We start from the raw sequence: 13,023 nt of genomic DNA on the forward strand, positions 1-13,023 counted from the left end.
GAGTCAGACCCTACATGAATGCTACCCTGTTGCAGGTCCCAATAAAGGGCACAATCAGAAAAACACAGAGTTGCCAATGGATGTCAATCTTGGTGACCTTGACTGCAGACTGCAGGTGAAATTTCAAGACCCACCAGCAAGGGCTGCACTCACAGCTGTGAATTAAGCTAAAGCCTGTAAAGTGACTCATGTGAAAATCAAAATGTGACAACAGTTTCTTTCTTAGTGAAAAGGCTGTTGGGCCTACACTGAAAATCTCTGACAATGTTCTTATCTCATCCCTGAAGGTGATTTAGAAAATAAAAACCAGAAAGTGGAAAGGAAGTCTTTTGGTTAACTAGTTTCATGGTTAGATCTCCATTCTGGAATCTGAATACCATTTTCCAAAATAAAAAACCAGATCATCTCTATGTGGAATTGATATCTTTGCTTGCCGGGTTCCCCGCCCCCCCACCCCCCAACACACTCCATAGTCCACTTTTTCACTGGCTTCTGTTAAATTTTCTTCACTTTTAAATCAATAGTGTCATTAGGCTAATGAAAGCTGTTCAATAAACACCTAAATCACTTACTGACTATAGTATACATTGTATTTCCTAAGGTGTAAATCCTTCAAAACTATAGTGCAATGCGGCAGGGAAATCTCAAGCAACTTTTCAAAATATGTTTTTCTGATGAGCTGGCAGCTAGAGAAAAAGGGGGCTTTTAGATATCAGCCACACTTTTTGCTTTAATAACAGGAATGGGCAGTGCAGCTGCCTATGTTACAGAAGCTTGAACCTACATGACATGCAACAGGGTAAAAACTACTAGGGAAATAATATAGATGATGTTAACATTTGTCCTTTGCAGAGTAACTGTGAAGTTACTTATTTGGTCCTGACATTCTGTGGACCTGAGCAGATACTTAGGTCCACAGAATGTAAACAGAGAGTAGGATATGACTTGGTACAAAAGAGAAATAAATAGACCCCAGTTGGCCCAGGGAACAAGGAAATTTCTCTGTTCAGTAGACGTTTCTAAGTCCCTAAAGCCACCAGTCAATATAATTCTAACCAGACTGTCATTCTGCCATTGTTTACATTATATTAGGCAATTTTCACATGAATTGGAAGTTGCCTAATGACTCAAAAGCTAAACAATTTTTAAATTATTGGCTATGTTACTGAGTTAAGAGAATTGGCTTTTGGTGATTCCAAAGTGACAGCTAAGAAGTTTCACATACTCGTTATGTTTAAGGGACAATCAACATCTCTATTAAAGTCTACAAAAATACATTTCCCAGAAGGGTTCAATAGCCAATCAAAGGAAACCACAAACACAATTAGCAGCACCAGGTCTCCAGAAGTAATGATTTTGTTCATAGGAATTACTGAAAATGCTGCTGTTTTCAGCTTAGAAGCTATCCCTTCTTTCTGGTACCTGTGTGTCTAATTGTCAAAGGAAGGATACATTATTGTAAAATAACTGCCAAGTGGTCTTAAAAGTATCTTCTACCTTTTAAAAAGATTAGGTTTAGAATACATAGAATAAAGCTCAAAGGGCAAGGAGAAATCATTAATTAACAAACTCAATGTAATTTGCTGGGAGCATCCCCGTCCTCCCGGTTCTCTGCACAGTGCCATACATCCAGCCGTCATCGATGGGCTGCACGTTGACAATGTAGTCGCCGTCCCTGAAGGAGACCTCATCTTCATCCTGGGCGCTGTAATCGTACATGGCTCTGTAGGTCCTCTGAGAAAGGAAGATGGGATTATACAATGAATTCCAAAATAGTACGTCCATGAACTCCAGTCACAACAAACCAACCCACACATAAAATATCTAATAGAAATGTTTCCAAGCACATGTATTTCTGGAAATGGATGAACCAGAGCCTAGGGTCTAGCTGTGTTGATCTCAAGTGTACTAGTCTAGCAAAAAGTATAGTATTTGGTGGGGGAGAGTGGGGATAAAGAAAACCATTAAATAGACTAGCTGGCCACTCAAAAAGTAGGCTTTGAAACAGTAAAGCCAACTGCCCCCAGCTTCAGATAATTTCAGAAACTTTAGATTCTCCATATTCCACATTCTTCAGAGAACAAAACACACCACAGAGGCAGAGAGGTCCAAGCCCCACCTGGAAGAAGCAATAAACTTTTTAAATAGGTGCTAAGAATTTTTGTTTCCCCTTAAAAATATGTGAAGCAAGTAAAAAAAAAATCATACTCATTTTATAGATTTTTATATCACAGTGATAGAAATTCAGCATACAAATATTCTGAATATTGATGTATATGTAATTACATCCTTGCTCTAATGAGGAAATTTTAAATTGAATTTTCCTATATTTGTTTTCTTTTAAGGCTAAGAGTTTAGCTAATGTTAACATCAGACAACTCAACATCAAGTGCATTCACAGACTGAGGAAACTGACTGGGACATAAAGGACTTTAGAGCAATTAAAGTTACCCTACAGCTTAGAAGAGTCACCTGTTTCTAAGTGTTCAGGCAAAGGCCAAGGAACTGTGTCAAGGGCTTGGAGAAGCAATTCCCACATAAGATACCAAGTGTGCCTAGGCAATCCCCAACACTGCTTCCAAACTTTACATTTAATGAATGAATCAGTACTTCAAGATTTCCAATAGGGGATGTTGTAGACATATTTTGGTCATGTCATTTAGACTTTTGTGGTCATTTTGACTAACATCAAAATTGTTTAATACAGGTTTAGTGTCCCTAGTCTGAAAATGTGAAATCCTCGATGCTCCAAAATCCAAAACTTTTTAAGCATCAACATGACGCTCAAAGGAAATGTTCATTGGAGCATTTTGGATTTTGGATTTTCAGATTAGGGATGCTCAACTGGTAAGTATAATGCAAATATTACAAAATCTGAAAAAGTTTGAAATCCAAAACCCTTCTCATCCCAAGCATTTTGGATAAAGGATATACAACTTGTATGGTCATCAAATACCTGTGCTTTTTAGGCCTAAATGAAGACCATCATTGGCTAATACCAATCATGAAGTAACAGTTAGGATATCGTACTGGGAGATTCATTGTATGTTTTATCGATCTATACAATGCTTAAGAATGCCTTCCTTTCTCAACAGTTTACCTCTGTAAGTTCTTTGCTTCCTTCAAAAGAGTTGCAAAAAATAGCAATGCATCATCATTTATCTTTATATGAAAATGCTCAATATTCAATTCCACTCTGCTCGTGCATTTACGTTTTGGAGGTGAAATGAGAAGACCAAATAAGAAGCTTCATTTCAACCTGACACTTACTAGATTTGGTGAGTGCTGCATGGACCTCATGGATGACACGCTGGTCTGGTGCATGTACCCATAGCCTTGGGAATGGCTTTGCTGGTAGGCTCCAGGAAGAACAGGTGCTGCACAATAAGCACACACACACACACACAGATTCCTTAAAGTTAGCCTCAAAATATCCCTCCCAAGTCCAAAGTGACTTTATTCTCCGCTAGAAGCTTCTGAAACAAAATGCCATTTTCAGAGTCACGTGAAATGTGGGTAGCAGTGTCATGAATGATCTCAAGATTAGTATCAATCTCAGTAATATAGAGAAAATCACTTTAGCATGCAGTTAAAATAGACTTTAAATGTTTTTATTAGTCTATTGCGGATGCTATATGTTAAAACAACATAAACACACAACAAAAGTTTCCCATAATCTTTTAATCAAAATCATGTTTTTATTTGGTGATGTGATCCTTTTAGGCATTTTCCAAAATAAAAATAAGAATTTGAAAGGAATTTAATTGGATTGCCAAACCAATGAGAGTATAAAGGTTTTTACAGGGTAGGTACTTCTTTTCTTTTATTTTTTTTTTTTGGCTGATTTTTTTTTTTAAGAAAATGTAATCTTTTTTTTTTTTTTTTTTACATGGTACTTCTCATGTAACGGATACTCTCAATATTTTGAGGCATACAATTGAATGTTACCTTTACAAAGATGCTAAATACAATATATGTTTAGCAACATGTTTGTTCGGCAGTTAATAAAATGTCTATACTCTTTAAAGAAATCTTTATGTAGCATATATGAATTCTCCATTTTATTTTGGCTGTAAGTCAAAACTAAATAAGTCAGCTGAACATATTACAAAAGCCTTGTAAACCAAGTCATTTAAAGAATTTCATAAACATTATCCTTCTACATTAAAAAAAATCGTATCAAAATAGTGTTCACTCAGTCTGTGCTATCCTCACCACTAATTATAACATTCAAAAGGCATAGTTCCTATTTTGAAGAACTCTGAATTCTAGAGAAACCAACACAGAAGCTAGATTAAAACCCCACAAAATAGCAGACATATGCTTGTGTGTATTTCTCATGACCATGTTTATGTATTTGTAACCAGAAACATGGGCTATAAATGAGAATATTTTAGTAGTGTGCCCTTTGTTACATTTTGAATAATCACAATACATTAGTAAAACTTGCATGATATATGTTCTATAAAATAAAATAATTTGCGAATTTTGCTTAATCAGGTTGAGTATATAAAGAAATTACAATGGGTTGACTTCAGCAGTACAGTTTTTATAACAAAAAAAATAAGCAGATGTAATTATTGGTTGTTATGAATATTAATATTTAATAAATGGCAAATTCACTCTAATGATATGTGAGATCATCAACACTTGAAAGAAGTTTCATCATCAGAAAATTACAAATCATTAATGTGTTCTCCAGATGATAATGATATTAGATTGAATGGGGATTTTTTAAAAATAGTTCTTGAGTGAATTTATCTTACAATGTTGTTACAAATTGTGTTTCATGTCCAGATGTGGCATCAAAGAGAAATTGCCAAGATCTTCAGCTCGAATTATAGTAAATATACTACAATTAAATTAAGTAAAGTTATTAAAACATCATTAGACATCAAATATTTCAGAAAACAGCACTTTTTAACATTAACAACTCAATTGAAATATTTAACGTCAAGGGTATTGTCAAAATTTACTCATGGAGAAAAAATAATGAAATTCCCATAAATATGCAGGCCCACTTAATTAGCTGAGTAAAAGAGTGTTGGAAGCACTGACCATGTGCTTACTCACTCCCCAAGATCTCAGCAAATATTTATTAGTTCGTGGGTGCATAGGGCTTACTGCATTTTCTGTCACATAGAAAGCCTCCATAAATGTTGACAATAATGATCACTGTCCACTTTGTTCAAGGCACGCCAGGCAGAAGAAGAATGACAAAATCAACTGCCTTCCTAGAGCTGTGGTGGGCTGGGCACCTGGCCCTGTACTCAATTAAGGAAATGGCTCTGAATACTTAGGGCATTTCCAATGAAATGTATAAGTCAGTGACTCAGACTGCGTACCCAGGACTGGTAGTCCTAAACTGGTTTTTAACCACTTAAACAAGTCATTTTTTCATTACTTATTACTTGGATTTATTTGTAAGTTTTGAAGATTAAATATAAACATCTGTATAAATCTACTTAAAAGTTAAATTCTAATCCATTGCTATACTATTTTAACTATGAACGTGAAATTTTGATGTACAGAGTTAAGTATGACCATCTTAAAATATTTTGGGAAAAAAACCTTCAGGGAAGGACAGTAAAAATATGGAAAAATATGTTATTTCAGACTGGTAACACATTTATGCTCACATAGTTTGCATCACAATCACAATTTAGTGCCAGTAAATAGTCACAATTCAAGAATGTTGCCTAATTTTCTCTAATTTTGGCTTTCAAAAAACAGGTCTATTTATGCCTACTCAATGGCTCATAACTGACCTTCAAAGGGAATGTGTAGCTACTGTCGAGTACGGCAAGAAAAGAAAGTAATGTATTAGTCCTAAATATGTGTGGATTGGGGAGAGCAGGGGAGAGTTTTAAATGAGAAACCTCGAAATAATCCATCTCACCTTTACAGTTTCTCCTCATGCCTTTATTGACTATTCTCATTTCCTCTCTGGCCGCATTACTTAAAAAGTTCTTTTGGGGTTATGAAACATCGTTATTTACTTTATACCTGGAGCAATAAAAGAGTTTTTAGGAAGCTCCTATTAGGGCCATGAAAAACTTAACTGAGAGCCTAGAAGAATCAACTTAAAAGCAAATGCCAGTTTAATAAGAGGCATGAACATTGCTTTTCTGTTATGCTACACAAATGCTTTTTTGGAAACATAGGTAAAACAAGCAAGAGAAAATTTAAAGCAATGGCTGTGGAAATTGGGTTTATTAAGAATTTGTTTGAAACATAGCTAGCTATTCCATGTATGAAATTTCTTCCATGAAAATATGGAATTCAGAGGATTTTGCAAAAAGCAAGATGCTAGGTTAATTTTACAACAAAACAAGGACTTTACTTAAACTCGTAGTCAGGTTCCATTAGCATTGGTAAAGATGGATGATGATAAGGTATAATGGTTTTCCAACCCAAGAGTCTTAGGTTTGAGTGTTTTGTTTTTTTTTTTATTTCAGTAACATTAAAGCCACAAAACAACAGCTTTCATTACCCTAAGGCAACAACAAAACACAGAAGTGTGACTCAACTTTCATTTCACATTGGTAAGATTTATTGACCAAAGGTCTGGAAGCCGACTAAAGCTCTAAGTGTTTCAGGCTCTATTTGAAATAAATGTTTATATTTATTTATAAAACCAAATGTCTCTTGTACTGCCCAATAACATTCTTCCACAAACAGCCAATACTAATATTTTCTATTTAATGTTTATTCTTAAAACAAAAGGAGATAAAACCAAGATAAAGAAGTGGGTAGATATGAAGATCATAAAACAGAAGGTGAAAATGGAGGAAGACGATATTTTTAAGAGGTTTAACAATCTGACACTGCAAAAGGAGGAAATACATGTAAATATACAAAGATTAGAGTAAATGAATCGCAGAACTGCACTCACAATAGAGGGAGGAAAATATCCAAAAAGAAACCCACTTTGGGGGATGTCCCCAGAGCGGGTGAAAGAAGAGAAATGAGTATTATTTGTGTCCTCGGTGTACATGGTGCTTTGTATGTTGTCATTTAATTATTACGGCTGTCTTAAATAGGTTCTGTTCCCACTTTACAGAATTTTTAAAAAGTCTGAGAGATTAAGCAGGAAGGCACCAGAACAATTATCTCTGTGGAGTAAAGGCCACAATAAAGGTCTCAAGCCACTAAAGACAAAGTGGAGGTCTTGAAAACGGCACAGTAACTACAGAGCTTCAGTAGATGGCCAAATTCTGAAGGCCAACAAAGAAGGAAGGACTTTATCGACTAACTATAAATACAACGTGAACAGAGAAAATAATTTTGGAGTTTTTCTTATAGTCTTTCTTTTTTAACAGTCCAGAATAAGGAAAAAATCATGCTTCAGAACTTTCCACTAAAGAGTAAAGGATACAATAAAATTTTTGTCATATTTTCTAACATTTGACGCTGTTTTTATGAGCTAGTGCACGTCAAAGACCTTACTGAGGTTTTGTTTTTGGTTTTGAGACAAAGAATCTCTATTTAGGTAAACAGAGGGAAATTTCTAAAACAGAAAGTATGAAGACGCTACTCATTTTGAAGTAAATATTAAATAGTGAGCTAGATCCTAACCAGATGTCATGGAGTCCATGAGCAAGGTGGCTGGGTTCATCTTTTGCTCAAATAGCTCTTAACACGTGTCATTAGAGTTTCATGTCGCAGCCTCAAGTCCTCGTGGCATCGATTCTCTGCACAAACTGTTACGTGGGAACTAAATCCACAAAACTGATGCCTAAATCCAGCAACAAGATGCTATTTTTTAATCTAAGAGAATTCTTAGCGCTGTAGAAAATTCTTTTCCTTTCCTACAGAAAACAGAAACAAGCTGATTGCCTCTAGGCGTTAGTTTGTTGGTTCTTGATAAACTGTGAACAGACAACTGCCTAAGAAACAGGCTTGCTGCAGAACAAAAATTAAAAAGACTTTAACATAAAAATGAAATGACGACCTACAATTGAGTTAAAGCTACCAAGTGTTAAAGTCATGCCTCAGCATCATGGCGATACAAAACAATATCGCTTAAACTTTGGAAAGCATATGTAAAAATAAAAGCAATCATTAACTATTTTATGTATTAAACCTTCAGTTCCAGCAGGGGCAATGAATTGTGGAAAGGAGAGGAGGTTAAGGACAGAGGACAGAAGAAGGATTAGTTACTTGCCAGGGTTTCAACCCTGGCTGCCTGTTAAATTCACCTGGGATCTCTTAAAACCATACTATGTCTCCAGGTCCCTAAGACCAATTAAATCAGCATCTCAGGTGGCAGTAGGGGAAACTGGATATTGGTGTTAATTTTTCAAATCTCCCAGGTGATTCACATGGACAACATAGTGAAGAACTACTGAGCTACTGTCAGCTCCCCTTCCCCCATCTGTCAGAAATTTAGGGTCATACAAGGCCCTAGGTTAAACATGCTAGTCCCAAACTCCCTCTCTCCCCCAGTGCCTTGTTTGCTATATCTGTGGAGGCAGATGTTTAACCTAGGAACTCAAGAAACAACAAAGAATTGTGAGAAGAAATCTGAGTCAAGAGGAACCTCATTGTAGAAAAATTCAAAGGTTAACATGTGGAATATACTATAAAATATATGGACTTCACAGGGCCTGGTTTTCCAAAGCCTTGCAGTTTCAAATATTGACCTTGCAAGGACAGGAAATTTCCCTCAGGCCATAAGTCTCTGTTGCAAGGTAAGGATTGTGGCACAGCAGGTTGCTGGCTCAAAGACAGACTAGTTACTGATTGATAATGTAAAGATACTGAGAAATTGCTGTTAAGAAGGAATGTTTGCTAAGATCAAATTGTTATTGATAGGACCACTTAATTGCCTTACTGGAATGTCATCTGGTTTGTTTCACTGAAAGTTACCAGCCTATACTGTTAAACTATAACCCCACCTATGTCTTTTCCTGTAACTTCCTGGTCTGGAAAATAAATGCAGGAAGAGAACCCCAATTCGGTGTTAATTTCCCAAGGAAGGGATCCCTCTCTCTTGAGGGTTCCTGCGGGAGAGTAACTACTTCGGGGCCTCTCACTGCTCAGAAGAGATGGGCTTTGAGTAATCCTTTGCGTCTCCATCACCCAGGGGAAGTGGGGTGACAAATCCATGGGGGGTGAAGCAACACAAAGCAACATTAACATGCAACACTGAACATGCAACACTCCTGGTAGAGCAAGCACCGTGAGGCTCCAAGGAGAGGGAACCCCACTTCCTGGGGGCTCACCAGAGCAGGACTTAGTCACCATCTGAGAGGAAAGGGAGACTGTTAAGCCAAAATATGTCTTTGCAAAATCAAAAGTTATCTCTTAAGCCATTGCTAGGTTTCTAACAATTAATGTTCTCTTTCTAGACTTCTACATTATCCTTGTTTTAATTTTCTAGTCTTAGCTATCTTTTATTGCTATTACTATAAGTAATATGTTATACCTACAGTAATACAGAATATTACTATATTATAGTAATAAAATTATTACCACTATTACTTTAAAATTACAAATCTCTTTTTCTGGTGGTAAAATATACATATCATAAAATGTATCATTTTCACCATTTTTAAGTATATAGTTCTCTAGCATTAGTTCATTCACATTGTTGTGAAACCTGCAAATCTATTTTAAGAAAATGCAATATACATAAAAATATTTTCTCTAGAAAAATGTCTGTGAATGTTCTCTGTCAGAACTCAGCTAAGACATAATATGGTTTAAATAGAACTAGATAGCTTCAGATTAAAGAATTTCAGCTATTTTGCTTCAGAATAATCTAGCCATTTTGCTCCTACATTTAGATTTGAATTTTAACTTGCATTTTTTTTTCAGATTTGTTTCTCACTTTAGCTATCTAAGCTAGTATAAACTCCCTGTCTTGTAACTATAATTCAAATCACAAATATAAGCAGGATTGTCACTAAGGGAAAAGGAAATAATTTCTGCCCCAGATTATAGAGTCTTTAATAATATTTCCACGACACAAAATCCATATTATACATATCTGGGTGCATACTGCTCCCATGTGCTATCCCCCAAAACAAAACAAAAAGGAAACTAAAGGAAGGTACAGTGGATATGTATGTAGTTTCCTAACAATAACTACATAACTTTAGGTAGTTCTTTGATAAGATGAATGCAATAAGGAATGTAACAATGGCAGAAAGACAGAGATGCTGTTTCCATTGATGTAAGCCGTATTACTAAGACTGGCTTGTGGACCAATTACACCACGACTGTCATCGGCTCACAGCAAATCCCAGTTTTCCTAAGTGAATACTACTGCTAATGTTGTATAAATCAATCTCTCATATGAAGATTCGTTACACAAGTACAATGAAAAAAATTCTCATTATGCCATTGCAGAGGATGTTCTGTAAATACTTATTGGACACATAGACACATATATTATATATAAAATATGTGACATATTTTTAAAGACTTAAAACTGGACTATGCATTTGTTTTTTTCTTTTCAATTCAAATACCAACTCTTAGGTAATATCGTCAATCCACAAGAAATTCACAAATGTAGTTTTACATTAGATATCTTTGGTGATAAGCCACATTCAATATCACATATAGACTCATCTCCATATTGATTACATTGCTGAGTGAGCACATGCATATTTTTCAACCAATAAACACACATAAAAATGACTCAATGTGTTCCTGACATGATTTGGAAATCGACAAATGTGGGAAAATGAATGTAAATGATTATCTGGGTCTCCTAGAGCCCAAGTTCCCTATGTTCAAGGTGAATGGCTGGGGCAGGTATGAAGAGTCACTGTCATGTAGGAGGTCAGCAATACGTCATTCTGATCAAATGCACATAATTATAAGGATGGTTAGACAGGAGCTAGGTCACAGCTTGACAGACTAGTAAACATGTTTAGTGCACATGGGTCAAGTAGATGGTGCAAGATCAAGATCAAGATCAAGGGTCAGATGTCTGAAAAATGTAGCATGGGCAGATCAGGAATATCTCAGGGGAAGATCACGCAATTAGGGGTAGGGAATCTAGCCACAAGAGATGAAACACGTGACAAAGAGCCTGGGCAGCAAGAGACAATGACCAAGCAAAGTGCAGAAACTCAATATAATATTCCCAGCTGCATCATTTCCAGCCTGTGGACATTTTAAAGAGTTCCTGTAAAGGCAGGATCCAATCCCCATGACCTACTAGCCTAGGGCTTGGAGCGAGAGAATGTGGGGCACCTGCTTGAAACGGGAAGTGGGAGAAATAGGAAAGAGCAGAGAAATTTGTTAGTGCAGAGATAATATTATGACTTTACTGTTTTACATATAAGACATATATGTAAATATCTATTCAGTCTATTTTCCAACTTGGGCATCAATTCTGATCTATAAAAACCAAAAACTAACATTTTCATCCTTATTGCTAATGTTCCATTATATGAAAAATAAGAATATCTTTTCTTTTACATCGTATTACTTTACAATTTATAAAGCTCTTCCACAAAGTTTCTCACTGGACACATATGCTATAGTCACATTTATATCCTTCTTGACGATCCAAACTTCTCTTTTTCCCAACCAACTCAGCCTCACAGGAAACATATTTTCAGTGTTTTATTGTTTGCTACTTTAGATGTCAGATGTTTCTCCTTCATACACATACAGGAACCCTTTGATTGAATCATGGCAAATCAATGAAAGACACATGTGCCTCCTGAAACAAGTGCTATTCTTTAGTATTTGATCCTTTCCCCAACTTCACTTTCAGAAAAAGAAACATGACATTTCTTTCATTCTGTTTCCAATGACAGTAGAAATATGAGTTTCTCTAAGGACTTCAAATTCAACCAGAAGCCTGAAACTTTTTCTAGAGAGAGTAATAGAACTAATAAAAACTTTCTAATAATTTATAATGCTTGCTTTTTTATACAGTCTAGATGTACTGGCTAGATGTTAAATATAATCATGTGATAATCTACTAACTGGATTTTACATTATAAAAGAATAATTCATCTTTCTATTGATTAGTTTCACCATAGAAATTAAGCATTTCCATCATCAGTTCTCCAAGTCTCCCTGACCTTAAATAAAGATACTAAAACATCCATTTTTTTGACAGATGTTAGCAAACTTCTCAAACCCAGTTTGGAAATAACACTCAAATACCTTTGGGAAATAACACAACTGAAATTCTCTTGTTGAATGCATTTTCTTTGTAGAAGTCAGACTACGAAGGAGTTGGATTGGGGGGGCAGTTGAGGGTCACCAATCAGTAATCAGAAAACTTAAGTAGTGGCTAACATACAAATACTAACACGTGTATTATAAATGAGAATAAATAGTACTAAATCACGAGTGTATTTTCTTTTTCTTTCTTTTAAATAATTTTTATTGGGTATATTTGAAGTTTACAACACGATGTTATGAGATACGTATACCATAGCGAAGCAGATTAACCCGTCTACCATCCCACATAGTCACTTTTGTGTGTGGGACAAGAGCAGCTAAAATCTACTTATTTAAGAAAAATCCCCAATACAATGCAATTTTATTAACCATAGTCCTCATGTTGTTCATTAGATCTCATTGTTCATCCTACATATCTGTTAATTTGTATCATTGGACCTATATCTCTGCATTTCCTTTCCTTCCCCAATGGTAACCACTGATTTATTCTCTGTGTATATCTGACTTTTTTTTTTAGATCCCACTTATAAGCGAGATCATGCATATTTTTCTTTCTGTGTCTGGTTTATTTCACTTAGGATAATGTCCTCCAGGTCTATCCACATCGGGGCAAATGGCAGGATCTCCTTCTTTGTTAAGGCTAAATAATATTCCATTACATGTATATATACCACATTTTCTTTCTCCATTTATTTGTCTCTGGACACTTAGGTTGTTTCTATATCTTGGCTATTGTGAATAATGCTGCAAAGAACATGGGAGTGAAGATGTCTTTACAAGGTGATGATTTCATCTCCTTTTGAAATACGCCCAGAAGAAGGATTGCTGGTCACATGGTAGTTCTACTTTTAATTTCTTTAGGAA

General features: G+C 35.7%; 1 protein-coding gene across 1 annotated transcript in view; it reads right to left on the minus strand.

Moving 5' to 3' along the window:
- Positions 1-1,104: 1,104 nt before the first annotated feature.
- Positions 1,105-13,023, minus strand: part of NEBL (nebulette) — a 96,602-nt gene continuing 84,683 nt past the window's right edge. The window contains 2 exon segments of the mRNA XM_063101140.1: positions 1,105-1,734; positions 3,271-3,377. Of these exon segments, the coding sequence (XP_062957210.1) occupies positions 1,558-1,734; positions 3,271-3,377 (284 nt within the window). The 3' untranslated portion in view covers positions 1,105-1,557.

Source organism: Cynocephalus volans, chromosome 6 (genome assembly GCF_027409185.1).
Source record: "Cynocephalus volans isolate mCynVol1 chromosome 6, mCynVol1.pri, whole genome shotgun sequence".
Lineage (NCBI taxonomy): Eukaryota > Metazoa > Chordata > Mammalia > Dermoptera > Cynocephalidae > Cynocephalus > Cynocephalus volans.